The sequence below is a fragment of the Nothobranchius furzeri genome, chromosome 1, assembly GCF_043380555.1.
Source record: "Nothobranchius furzeri strain GRZ-AD chromosome 1, NfurGRZ-RIMD1, whole genome shotgun sequence".
NCBI lineage: Eukaryota > Metazoa > Chordata > Actinopteri > Cyprinodontiformes > Nothobranchiidae > Nothobranchius > Nothobranchius furzeri.
The window spans coordinates 69452729-69467271 of NC_091741.1; the positions used below are offsets into that span (position 1 = coordinate 69452729).

A 14543-nucleotide genomic window follows, 5' to 3' on the forward strand; every position below is an offset into this window, starting at 1 on the left:
TATTTTACTCTGAAAATCACAGTAGTGGAAGTTATTTCCACTAAAAACTGCTCAAACCTACAGGGTTCAAAACAAAGTGAGTGTTCATCTACAGCTCAAAGAAAATTAACAACATTACAGTCTAATGTATTCCCTTTAAAATGTGGAAGCTTGTAGTCTTTTGTTCTTTCAGCTCAAAGATGAAGTAATCACAAGAGTTCCTGGTTAGGAAGTAAAAAGTCTCGCATCGTGTCCCAAACGTTAGTTTTGTCTTTTTGAATGTGTTGAAAACTTTATTTTAGCCAGAAATCAAAGGCAGCTGTAAAATCAAAGACTGACAGATACTAATCTTTACAAAGAAAGGAAAATGGCTGCTACTCCTGGAGAGTATCAGGCCTAGTCCACACGTAGCCGGGTTTTTAAAAAAACGAATATCCGCCCCTCCAAAAACTTGCATCCACACCACCTCGTTTTAAAAAAACTGTCCACACGTACCCGGATAAATACGTTGTTAAGGACATGCCAGACCTGTAGGCGGCAGTACTTCCCCCGTTCTTAACCTCGTCCTTCGTCTGTGGTCTTCCGCAAGGAGCAGTAATTCCGCTTGCAAAAACAAACAAGCAAAAAGCGCTTGGACAATTGATAAAGCGAGCGCAGCTCTGAGGGCATCCATGCTGTCGGCTAGTGTAAACACAGGTCGCACACGTGATGTCAGCATTTTTTTGTCGCGGAAAGTGACGTTGCGGAGCTTAAAACTCCGGTTTTGTCTGTCCACACGCAGACACCCAAAACGGAGAAAACGCAGATCTTCACTTTGGCCGGAGTTTTTAAAAAGATCCGTTTTCGTGTGAAAAAACTCCGTTTTCGTGTGGATGACAGGCCAAAACGTAGAAAAATATCTACATTTTGGCAGATCCCCGGCTACGTGTGGCAGGGCCTCAGTCAGGTCAGCTTTCAGCAGAGGGATAGGGAAGGAGGAAGTTTACTAGCTACTCAAGATGTGTTTAAGCCTTTACCTTCCACAATAAGAGGGCAAAGCAAATAAAAAAGCAACAACAACAACAACAAACAACAAAGGAAGTGATTATTTTTGTGTTCATTTGTAGCAGTAAGGGTTGTAAAATAATATAGGTAAAACATATTTTTAGTAGTAATGTAACAATTATGTCTGCTATTAATGTCTTATTGAAATACTTTTCACTGTGTGATATTTTTCTTTTTACTGATGAAAAACTAATAACAATAATAATACTAATAACTGGTTTAATAAATCCTGACATCTGCAAGGCATGTCAACATATTTGAGTTATTTGTTTAAACTCTAACCACTCCCTGATGACCCATTGCTAACATTTACTATTTACAGTCAGTCTTTTGTCGGTACAACATTACACAAAAACGTTGTACACCTTGCATCAGAAACAAACGCTTGGTCACCCATCGTCATTTTTCGATGCTCCGGGTGTGAGAATGTGTTGCCTTGTATCGTTGTCATTTTATGATTCTTGTTCATCTTATTCTGCTGTTTGCACGTGAATTTACTTTTTGTTTCTGGTGCAACACTGATAGTTTAACACTCTTTAAAAGGAACTCCTGCTATGAGGACGTGTATGCCCTAAATAGCCACAAGTTTTCTGTTGTACCAAACTATGTTGTTAGAAACACACAAAATATTGCTGTTTCTTTATAAATCTATAATATTTAGTACATATTTGCAAATACATATGATGCCATGTTTTCAGCATGTAATGCACTCTGGGGGCGATGACGTATATTGGTTGCACTTGGAAGAATAGCTGTTGAGGCAAGTGTTTGTTTACGCGCTCACTGTATTAATAATGAAGAAAAATGCTGCATTGTGCTGCTTTTGGATATAATTTCCAGTTAGAGGGCAACAAGGGGAGAGATGTGAGTTTACACAGCATTCCCACTGGCAAGAAGAGGAGAAAGCAGTGGGAAGATGCCTGTGGACGGACACAACTTCCCAAAGATCCGTGGCTGTGTTCCCGACATTTTTCTCCTGATGCGTTTGAGGCTTATAGTCGACCACAACTACTTAAAGAGCTCACCAGAGTGGCTGGGTATAAGAGAAGCTGGAAATTAAATTCTTTACCAACCATTTTCCCACAAAAGAAGCCTAAACGCCCTTGGAGAGACAAGAGATGCTGGACGCTCTCCTGAGCCGACAACCCTCTCCTGCAGCTGCCGCTTCTGTCATGTTGGGCAAACCATCGGACACGCCACTCGTTATGGATGAAGCTGAACATTCACCTCTCCCGTCAGTAGAACAAACATTAAGTGTAGCAACACAGTGCCATCCAAAACATAATATCTGCAACAATGATTATGATAAATGGCCTGTATTTGATATAGCGTCTTCTAGAGTCCTGGAACCCCCCAAGGTGCTTTACAACACAATCAGTCATTCACACACTGGTGGGGATGAGCTACGATGTAGCCACAGCTGCCCTGGGGCGCACTGACAGAGGCGAGGCTGCCGAGCACAGGCGCCACCGGTCCCCCCGACCACCACCAGCAGGCAACGTGGGTTAAGTGTCTTGCCCAAGGACACAACGACAGCAACAGTCTGAGCGGGGCTCGAACCTGCAACCTTCCGATTACGGGGCAAGCACTTAACTCCTGTGCCACCGTCGCCTCACTGAATATCCTAATCGTCTATAAAGCACACAACAGCTCTGGATGCTAAAATTCTCCAAAATCATTCATAATTGAATAAGTTTGATCACACGATAGCTTACCGTTAACTTCTGCTGACAAAAATGTGAGCTCTTGACAACAAACACTCTCCCTCTCAGTTACCACGGAGACACATTTGCCACACATGCACCACCAGTTTTGTCCTGCACTCGCTTCATCCCGCCCTTCTTGCTCTTCATTTTGATGCTCGTTTTGTGAAACATCGTCAGTTATGTCCTCATTAATGTTTCACTCTGGTTCAAATTGAAAAGGCTGAACAGATGACATGCTGATGTCGCTGATTATTCACTACAGGGTCGCAAAGCAGGCCGGTGCAACCAAGGTACAACCATATGACATCACTACCCAAGATGCAGTGCAATGCTAACAACAATAGTGACCTACTAGTTCAACTATTTGTAACAAATTTTATAACAATTAAGACATCAAGAAGTTTTTTTTTACAACGTTTTAATATAACTGATACTAACATTTATCTTTTAAGAACCACAAGGTTTTGTAACCCGGGTTCCATTTAAAGTGGGCGTATGATGGAAAATCCAGTTTTTGGAGCGTTTAACCATGTGATATTGTTATTTTTCATAATGGCTGCTTTTGGCTGCATTCATGCATTTTCCTGTTTCAGCCTCAAATTTAGATTTTTACTCTGAAAATCCTGTAAAGCCTTAAAGAGCATCTTTAATGTTCATTAAAATGGTAGAAAAACATCAACGAAGGTAAAAAAAAGTTACTTTGGTTTTCCTTCCAAGTTTTCAAATAACTAGCAGGTGTTTAAAAATACTAAATCAAGGGAAGTGGGCAGGCTTCCTTAAAAAATGTGTGGTTTTGGAATCACGTGACTTATTACGTACCTCAAGGAAATTTTTTTGGAAGATGTGGTGACTCTGGTTATTTTTAGTTGCTAAGGTAACACTGATTCAACTAGTTTAGTGATGGTTGTTTGTGTATGTTGGGGTTGTACAAACTCCTGTTATTTTGGACATCGTGTTCATCGATTTTCAGAGATTAGAACATAAAAACGTAGAGGCAACATGGGCTGGGGCTTTCTATCAAAGCTGGTGTAACTGCGAGCCACCATTTTGGATGGGTCACCAGTCGCCGCCAGTGCATTCATTGGGTTTGAAAAGTCAATCGTAATCCCACATAATGTTTTCAATTTTATGCCATTGTTGGAACTGCAGGTTGCACAAAAACAGGCAAAGCTGCTCACTCGGCGTTGAGTCCGATTAGGTTTTGGAAAGTGAGGGACCTATCCAATATGGCGGCAAAGAGGTTACACTCCAGCGCTCTATGTCGCTTCTATGTATTTGGTTTTGTTTCATCTTGGTCCCGCCTCTTGTGGCAACTAGCTGTTTGTTTCATAAAAATAGTACATTTGTACTGATTTCAAAAGTAAACTTTTTTCTTCTAAAGTAGACCCACTTTTTATTCTGATTGCTGTTTGAATGTCGGACTACTTTCTTTGAAGCATAATGAGAAAGTAGCAAAGTGGCTCTCATGTGTTCATTTTAGACCAATGCCGTGCTTGCATTTAGTAAACAGGAAGCCAACATAACGGTGTACTCGGAGTCAAAAAATAGCATCACCTTAGAAACTCATAAATTAGAGAATACTGTAAAACTATTTTTTATGGAAACGTGTTTAATGTAATATGTCAGGGGACAAGTTTCTGTCGAAATATATTTAAATAAAAGCAATGCTCTTACCAGTAAGCGTTTCCAAGTGTGTGTGTGCATTTTGAAGTTCCCATGCTTCAGCAGCTCTTCTTTCACCATTTAAATTATCCCTGTTTAGCCTGATCCCATCAACTCCTGCTGCTGGCTCAAAACTATGGCTGTGCATCTTCAGTATTTAACATAAATGTATGTTCGTATTCAGAATCTGGAGCTTTGTGGTGCTGCTGCAAATCCTTTTTTTTCTGAGTCAGGAACGTTTTCATTGAGCGATGTCACGTCCGGTTTCCAGCAAGAGGCGCCGTTTTTAGACGGATGAGCTAGGAGAGCCTAGTTGGAACAGTAATAGCACCTTTTTTCTCAATTATCCTCCTTTTTAAAAATGAAAATATAAAGTTTAAACCTGTTACAATATACGGGTTTCAACATGTGTTTAATGTGGAAGATGCCCTTTAATGGAAATTAACCACATCAGGCCCTGCTCCTCTCACGGTCAAGTGACTGAAATAAAGCGACTGGAGAGGGCAGTCCTAGGATTGTCATTCATGAGTCCAACTGCAGAAGGAATAAATCTGTTCTTGTGGCAAGGGGTTCTGGTCCAAATGGAGCAGGTCGAAGAGATTGTGTCCAGGATGAGATGGGCCAGTTGTGTTCGATAAAGAGGGAAGTTTGCAGCCAGTGACCTTCTCAGCTGAAGTCCATGAAGAGGATCCTGGCTTAGACACCCTGGGAGTCCAGGTGCTGCAGGATGAAGTGTTGGGCCATGTTGATGGCATCATCTACAGACCTCTTGGCTCTGTAGGCAAACTGCAGGGCATCCAGAAGGTGGAGGAAAAGCCAGGTGCTCAAATCACTTCAAGACCACAGATGTCAGAGCCAGTCATCCTTGGCTTCTTGGGGACTGGGACTGTGGTGAAGATCTTGAAGCAGGCAGGAACATGAGACTTCTCTTGTGGGGACTTGACTTGAAAGACATTTTTTTTTAGTTCAAGGTTTGACTAAAATTATTATTTTCTCTTTTCTTTTCTCAACATAAAAATGATCTTATTTGAAAACTCTGGATTGAAAGGATATGCATTCCTTCAAGGAAACATTTTTATTTGAGAAAAAAAACCTTCATTAGGGGGTTAATGTCATAGAGACCATATGAAGGGAAATAAATGTTTAGGCTTTGTTATGGTAATTTCATCAGTTCCTTTTTCTGTCAGTGATAGAATTTTACAGATTTTAAACTTTCTTTTCTTTTTTTCTATGCTGTCCATTTTGATATAAAAACAGGGGTTTAGAGGATGCTGTGATGGATGGATTCACTTTTTTCAGATCTAATCATAGCTGCTGTCCGTGTGTTTGCTCATGTTTGTTCAAATCTGGTCATCGCACCCCTGAACGACTCACAGCCCCGTTCTGCAGCATGCAGACTGATTTACATAATAATCCTCACCAACTGAGAGCTTCGGGGCTCGTTGAGACGCTCAGAGAAAACTCCACTGAGATGTGGAGATGAAAATGAAGGTCAAAGAAGAATTGGGAGCTTATTTTGCAAGCAAATCCCCTCAGTTGGTGGTATTTCTAAGACCAACCCTCACCCTGCTGTTTTCCAGCTGTCCAAATCAGCTCAACACCAGGAGAACAAGCTTGTGCTTGGTATCACTGTACATGATGCAGGGAGTGACACCATCACAAGTCTTTCCACTGATCAAAACCCATCTGTCAGCAGCAGCATGGGGCTGAAGTCTCACCAACATGTTTCTGACAATTAAATGTGTTACAAAACAACTATTTAAAGAGATCCGTCCCTGCTGGAAAAACCAGCATAGGTGTTAGCAGCATATGTTTTGTTTTGAAGCTGGTTTAGCTTGTGGACCAGCATCCCATGCTGGAATAGCATGCATCACATGCTAGACCAGCAATCCAGAATCTGTTCAGCTTCCACAAAGACCTGAAATCTTTGAGTCCAGTCAGAGCACTCACACTGGCTGCGGTGCGATAAGAATCCAGATGTGGAGCTCTGGAATGTTTGTGCATGGTGTCAACATTTTCTGAATGCTTTGATTTACTAAAGTAATGACATTACCCAGATGTGGTTCAGCAAGGTGCACCCGCTATATTTCAAAATGAAACCTGTGATGCATTTTTTCTCTTGTTTTTATTATTCATAGCAGCGATACCACTTCACGTGTAAAATTGTGTGCTCCTCGCTATGATGCAGTTCATCTTTCACAGCCTTGCAGTTTTGTGATTTTGCATGCGTATTTTTTTACAACACATTGTGCTCTGCATCCAAAAGTAGTAAGGTTTGAATTTGAGTGTGTTTAAAGAAGAGAGAAAAGTGTGAAAATGTGAATGCCTGTCTGAGAAAAGAGTAAAAGTGTGTTGGGAGGGCTTTTACAGCCTTAAAACTTTGTGGCGGTGTGCTGGGATGAGCACGGCTGTGTCGGCGGGAGCACACTGAGCCACGGCTGTTGCTCTTTTGTAATCAGTGCTCCTGTGTCTTTTTATACAGGAGGAGACACAAGTCTCTACGTAACAACAAGAGACTGGAACGCTAGAGTATGTGCAAATACTGTTCACCATGCACGCATGCTGGATATAAAGCATTTCGCTGTGTTTTCCTGTGTGCGTGACCCCAATAGTAACTACGCACGCTACAAACACCTTTAATAATTGAAAAAAATGCAGCTGACTACTTGCGGATTTCACTTATTGCAAGTTATTTTTAGAATGTAACTGCCATGACAAACAAGGGACCCTTGTATATATTTTCATTATGTCAAATTTCTGATGTGAACTCTTGAGATTGATGCTCTCGTGGGAGAAATTTTCCAGATACGTTCTGAACACGATCTGCAGTCGGTGTAGTCGCGGTCTGTCTGGAAGCCAAATGGAAACCAGACCGCATCCAAACTGGGTTACACTCCCTCTACTTAGAAAAACTATAACTCCACAAGACTGTCAAACAGCTTCCTCCACCAAGTTGCCAGAACACTGAACAAATGTTTCTTCCTACCAAACATGCTGACTCAGCTTTCATTTGAAGACTAGATATTATACCTGCTGAAAAAAGCCATTTTGCACATTTTACAGCTGCTCAATTTGCACGTCGCTCTATGACTATTTGAGTTGGTAAATTCGCCCTCCATGCCTGCTGGTGGTGGTCGGAGGGACTTGTGGCACCAGTGTATGGCGGCCTCGCCTCTGTCGGTACGTACCAGGGCAGCTGTGGTTACAATGTAGCTCATCATCATCTTCAGCGTGTGAATGGGTGAATAAATGTTTGTGTTGTAGAGCACCTTGGAGGGGTGTTGGACCCTAGATGGTTCTATATAGGCCATTTACCAATTAAATTAAGTTTTTGCTATTTATGTGGTTCTTCAATGTTTATTCTTTTGAAGCTTTTTAAACCTTATTGGTTTACCTGTACTATATAGGTGAGAAAAGAAAACATTTAAGTCCTGAACATATTTATTTGTTCTGTTCCAGATAAGAGATCAGCTGATAAGGTTGTAAAACATGATGAAACATAAACCTTGCAGGTTTTCAAAATCATATTACTACATCCAGGTTGTGTGACTAATGCCAGGATTTTCAGATCAAGTTAACAATTTTATTTTAAACAACAATAATACAAACTTTAAGCTTATTTTAATGTTAAAGCCAGTTTCTCACTGGGGTACAGACTCAAGAGGACTTGAAAGATTCATGATTAAACTCGGTTTTCCTTTATGAGTCATAGGTGCCGGCTAGAATTTTGAGCATGTTAAAAAAGTTCATGAGACACATTTTCTCCTGAAAAAGTCACACAATTGTTGCAACATTCTTATTTACACAATTTAGCTTCTGCATGTCAAAAAGTGTAAAAATCGTGAGAAATTGTGAGAAAATATGCACGACGATAGCAGTTTATTTGCAATGATGCCTAATGACATGCCAAAAGGCATGTATGTCCCAACTCAATGTGATTTCAACTGAAAGACCTTTATTTTTCTTGCAATTTTGCTTCCCCAACTAGTTATTTAAATGAAGTAACTTCAGCCCATCAAGCAAGAATAGACATCAGTGAGTATGTGTGTTTCTAGGTTTGATGTTCATGTTAGATGCTAAGTTCATTTCATACTTAGATACGTTTATTTTGTATGAATCATAATTTTAAAAACCTTTTGATTGTATATTGTGTTTATCTGATGTGAAGGTGAAGGACGGGTGCGTTAAAAACATCTCATAGATAGATCTGGGTGACATTTTGAGTTCATCATCAGCCTGGTCTTCTATGGATTACTCTGTCCAGGTGGGACCGTCCTCTGCCTCTGAAAAGGTTGAGCGCTGCTGATCTACTGATCAATGGAAGCAATCAGACTCATTGAAATTGATTTACAGCTGGACACAGCTTGTAGTTTCAGGCACAGCAAATGAGTTTAAATTGGCGGGCTCAGGCAGCGAGCCAGGCTGCAGCGCTGCTAAACACAAAGCAGTCCTCCCCTCCTTGTTTCTGATTTCACTGCGAGGTGAGTGGCGCACTCGGAATCAGCACCGACATATTTGTTTGTTCGGATGCAAACAATTACAGATTTAATCCTCCTGCTGGGAAACCTCATCAGGTTCTCAGGTGTTTTCCTAGACAGATGGAGTGGAGGGTTGCATATTATAAATAATGATCTGTTGTCAGTTTGAGCGGATATGGTGACAGTGACATGATGAACTGGTCTGATAATGTTTGTCAGAAGGAAAAGGATGGAAAAAGGGGAGAATAGGGAATAATTCACCAGTTAGTTAGAACTGAGGAAAGAATAAGAGGCAAGAGGTCCGATCAGGCTGGAGAGAAGGGAAGGGGAAAGTCGTTAAAGGGAGTGAGAGTCACTGGAAAAGTAAAATGGGACACCTGAGAGAGGAAGGTCGAACACAAGAGTCTTAAAGGAATGAATCAAACAGAATGAACAAGAAAGGCAGGGCAGTAGAGGGAGGAAGAATTGGAAAGGCAGGAGATGAATTGAATGGAGACTTGGGGAGATGGGGGAGCCGGAAGAAAAAAAGAAAAGATGGGAAGGACAAAAGATGAGAGAGGACAGGAAGGAATACTAGATAAATGAGGGGGCTTCCAGATGAATGCATGAGAGAAGGCAAGAATTCATGAAGTTTCCACCTTCAGTTGTTTTATCCCACTCTGGGATTCCAGGAATACTTGGATAGAAAACAAAGGGCTAATACGTTTAGGGCAGGTGAGAATAACAATAATAATAAAAATAAGGACTTTATTGAAAAAGGAAAGTAACAAGTGGAAGTCAGCAGCAGGACTGATGAATGGAGGCTCCATGGTTAGACATGTGTAGTGAGAAAATTACTTTAAACTCTTCTAAAACCTCAGATTTTAATATATAAACACGTTTAACGAGTTTCATTCAGACAAATGTAGTTCTCATGTCATCATTAAGTCATGACTGTAGCAATGTTTTAACATTTCTGCTCAAATGGGACAGGATGAATTAAAAAACAGACACTTAGATTAGAAAATGCCTTAGATCGTAGATTATACGTATAAACGTTTGGTTTTGAAAACCTGCAAGGTTTCCTACAACCAGGTCAAAACGGATTGTAATCCAACTCCTAAACACTTGCTGATTTGACTGAGAAAAGCTTTGTTTTGTGGCTTTTAGGAAGAGTTTTTTTCCCATGCTGCTTTATTATCATTTGTTTCAGCATTCATAAAAATTCTTGTGACATTTTAACAAAACTGGAATAAGAGATGAACTGGGGGCATCAGCGGGCTGCATTACCCTGGACGTTTCACCCGTTTCAGGTGTGGAATATTCTGTCAGACACTGTTCACGTGAAAGTTAGAAAAAATAAAAAGAAGCCAATTCAGTCAGATGGTCTGAGCTTTCAACAGCGTTGGCTGAATTTGCACCTCTGCCAGCTCTTGTGAGTGTTCAACAGCGGTGCAACGAGCACTGTGAAGTTGTGTCATCATTCATGAATGAGATCATTGTTATTTTTGGGATTATATTGAGTCTGATTTTTGAGAGCGGAGGAGATGCTTAATGGTTCAAATATTTCACGTTGGCTTTTTCTACTTTTATATTTTACTATTTGTAAGGAATAATTACCCCCTGAGGAACACAAAGCCCTTTCCTTCAGCCGCTGCTGCTGTGTGACAGTAACAGTCTTTAGTAGCACACATCCTGCTGTTGGTCTTCATTCACACCAATTGGGTTAAATGCATCACTAAGTGCCCCTTCATTTGAGCTTTAAAGGAGGAAATGAAGCCTTTCTCTTCCTTGCAATAAGTTACCAGATTACACTACCAGCACCATCTATAGTGGGGACGGTGTGCTGCTGACCTCTACTCAGGACATTGTAGATTGGTGGGCAGAATACTTCGAAGACCTCCTCAATCCCACCGACACGTCTTCCAGTGAGGAAGCAGAGTCTGGGGACTTTGGGTTGGCCTCTCAAATCTCTGGTGCTGAGGTCACTGAGGTGGTTAAAAAGCTCCTCTGTGGCAAGGCTCCGGGGGTGGATGAGATCTGCCCGGAGTTCCTTAAGGCTCTGGATGTTGTGAGGCTGTGTTGGCTGACACGGCTCTGCAATATTGCGTGGACATCGGGGGCAGTCCCACTGGACTGGCAGACTGGGGTGGTGGTCCCCTTATTTAAAAAGGGGGACCGCAGGGTGTGTTCCAACTACAGGGGGATCACACGCCTGAGCCTTCCTGGTAAGGTCTATTCAGGGGTTCTGGAGAGGAGGGTCCGTCAGATTGTTGAACCTCAGATTCAGGAGGAGCAATGTGGTTTTCGTCCTGGCCATGGAACATTAGACCAGCTCTATACCCTTAGGGGGATCCTGGAGGGTGCGTGGGAATTTGCCCAATAAGTCTACATGTGTTTTGTGGATTTGGAGAAGGCGTTTGACCACGTCCCTTGGGGGGGCCCTGTGGGGGGCACTCTGGGAGTATGGGGTACCAGGCCCTCTGATATGGGCTGTTAGGTCCCTGTATGACCGGTATCAGAGCTTGGTCCGCACTGCCGGCAGTAAGTCAGGCTCATTCCTAGTTAGGGTTGGACTCCCCCAAGGCTGCCCTTTGTCACGATTCTGTTCATAACCTTTATGGACAGGATTAGGTGCAGCCAAGGTGTGGAGGGCATCCGTTTTGGCGGCCTGAGGATCAGGTCTCTGCTTTTTGCAGATGATGTGGTCCTGTTGGCTTCATCAGAACGTGATCTTCAGCTTTCGCTGGAGCGGTTCGCAGCCGAGTGTGATGCAGCTGGGATGAGCATCAGCTCCTCTAAATCTGAGACCATGGTCTTGATTCGGAAAAGGGTAGAATGCCTTCTCTGGGTCAGGGATGAGGTCCTGCCCCAAGTGGAGGAGTTTAAGTATCTCGGGGTCTTGTTCATGAGTGAGGAAAAACTGGAGCGTAAGATCGATAGGCGGATTGGTGCTGCATCTGCAGTGATGCAGGCGTTGTACTGGTCTGTCGTGGTGAAGAGAGAGCTGAGTCAGAAGGCGAAGCTCTCGATTTACCGGTCGATCTACGTTCCTACCCTCACCTATGATCATTAGCTTTGGGTAGTGAACGAAAGAACGAGATCACGGATATAAGCGGCCGAAATGAGTTTTCTCCAAAGAGTGGCTGGGCTCTCCCTTAGAGATTAGAAGCTCGGTCATTCGGGAGGGGCTCGGAGTAGACCCGCTGCTCCTCCACATCGAGAGGAGCCAGTTGAGGTGGCTCGGGCATCTGGTCAGGATGCCTCCTGGACACCTTCCTGGTGAGGTTTTCCGGGCACGTCCAACCGGGAGGAGACCTAAAGGTAGACCCAGGACACGTTGGAGGGACTATGTCTCTCACCTGGCCAGGAAACGCCTTGGGATTCCCCCGGAGGAGCTGGCCCAAGTGGCTGGGGAGATGTAATTCTGGGCCTCTTGCCTTAGGCTACTGCCCCGCGACCCGCCTCCGGATAAGCGGATGTAAATGGATAGATGGATGGATCCTCGCTAAGTGCTGATATTCTGCTTCAAGTGCAGAAGCATGCTGCAGAGGTAGAGATAACAATTAAGAGTTGTTTTAATTTGACATGCATGCTAATATACATGTTTTCATTCATAACTTAAATAAGATTGCTATCAGATCCACAAATTACTTAAAATAAAAGCTGCAGCAGAAGTTTGGACTGAGGAATGTTTGTTTTTGATGAGAGCACAGCAGCGTGTCACACAGCACTGAGTCATCTCACCTGCAGCACTCAGATGGCTGGAGATTGTTTGTAGTATAGTACACATCTCCTCCAGTCTCAGAGAGACAGAGACCATACAGGGTTGGAGGAAAGTTAAAAAGCTTTGAATCCTAAAGGAAGAATGCTCTTTTGTCCTGCTGTTTTGCTTCAAGCACCAAGATACGGTTCACATAAACTTTCGTATCAGTAAAACAGGTTCATAGAAGAACTTTTTATGTTTATAAACGAGGCAGATAATATTTTATATAAATATGAAAAAAAGGGTTATTTTAGAATTTTTTTGTTATAGTAGCAATACAGTTTATCTACGTTTTAATCATTATTTTCTGTAATTTCACCAAGGAATAAAGTTGGGGTGAAAAGCAGAATCCTAATAGTTTAGTGACTGAAGAGAGTTAAAATCATGGGTTATTTCAGCTCACTCTGCTCACGTTCCTCCAGTACCTGCTTTCCTGAGTTTCCTGTTTCTGAACACAGACACGATGACCAGCAGGTTACCGATAACATCCACCACGATGGTCGTAATCAGGACGCCGGCTAGCACGGTGGCCACCCAGGGGAAGGAGTAGTGCTGCTGACCCGGAGCCCCCTCCTCCCCTGTCGGCGTGGAGTTGCGGGGCTCCAGAGTCCCTTCCACTAAGGTGGGCTCATGGTCCTCCAGGGACATCAGTTGCGGAAGGTGCCTCGGGTCGGCGAGTCGCATCGGGTCGTAGCCACGTATAGTGGGTCCATTCAGCATGACGCATGGAGGTCAGAACCGGAGCTTCCTAAAGCTGTGCGCATGGCTACGCGTAACGGAGGCAGTTACGCGTCCAAGTCTCCAAAGAAAGCATAGCAGAGCATTTTAGTGACGGGTTAGTTTGTTAGAACTCAGTGAAGGCAGGAAAAACTTCGATCTTTTTAAATGGAAATATCTGTAAAAAATCTATAGTGACACTAAAAAAGTGTCGGCCACATCAGCTCATGTCACGCGCTTCATGTTGCGAAGCAGATGTTTCCACTATGATGTTTCATTCACAAAACCGCTCCGGTGTTGCCGCTCTGCTTCATTCAGCTTCACGAGTCCGTTCAGCTCAGTTTCCGGTCATTCAGAAACAAACGTGTCCATCTCCGAGCGTCTGAGTTAGTGTGGAGACCCTTTACGCGCCTTTAAGCTCCAACAAGATCTGCGCTTTCTCTCTCCTTCTTCCCTCCGCTCTGCGTGCTTACGCTTGTGAGAGCGCACATTCAATATGATCCTCCCAGGGAGCTCTCCCACGTGTTTGTTCTGAACTCTCTCTCTCTCTCTCTCTCTCTCTCTCTCTCTCTCTCTCTCTCTCTCTCTCTCTCTCTCTCTCTCTCTCTCTCTCTCTCTCTCTCTCTCTCTCTCTCTCTCTCTCTCTCTCTCTCTCTCTCTCTCTCTCACTCACTCACTCACTCACTCACTCACTCACTCACTCACTCACTCACTTACTCACACACACACACACACACACACGCACGTTCAAAATGTATTTTCAAATGTTAATATTATTATTATTGGCCTATCAGAAGATCCACAAACCAGAATAAAGCTAGATGCAGATTTAATCATTTCCCCCACACTTTATGAATGAAGGACATAAAATTATATTTCAGAGTTGAGCATTTTCATCCAAGAGAACATTTATGAAAGAAACAGATGTGACGGGTGGATGAAGGGATATATGTGTATTTATGGATCAGAGCTAGTCGGATCCAGATTTTCCTGTTTTAAGTTACTTGTCTGCTTAACAGGGCCGTGCAGAGACCTTTGACGGGGCGGGTGCTCAAAGTAAAAAAAAGGGGCACTTATAGAGCAATCCAATAAGTTAGAAAATTCAGATAATGAGACCCTTGGGTTCAAACAACATAATAAAAATATATAAATTAGTGTCATTAGTGTTAATGTTAGTTCATGAATAATAGTTTTAGTTTTTAAAGCTGACAT

The 14543-nt window shown here is 42.8% G+C and overlaps 1 protein-coding gene across 1 annotated transcript in view; it reads right to left on the minus strand.

The window, feature by feature from the left end:
- mtnr1al (melatonin receptor type 1A like) overlaps nt 1-13805 on the minus strand; it is a 38258-nt gene extending 24453 nt beyond the window's left edge. Inside the window, exon 1 of the mRNA XM_015951955.3 lies at nt 13040-13805. Within this exon, the coding sequence (XP_015807441.2) occupies nt 13040-13334 (295 nt within the window). The 5' untranslated portion in view covers nt 13335-13805. The remainder of the gene's footprint in view (nt 1-13039) is intronic.
- Between the last annotated feature and the right edge of the window lie 738 nt (nt 13806-14543).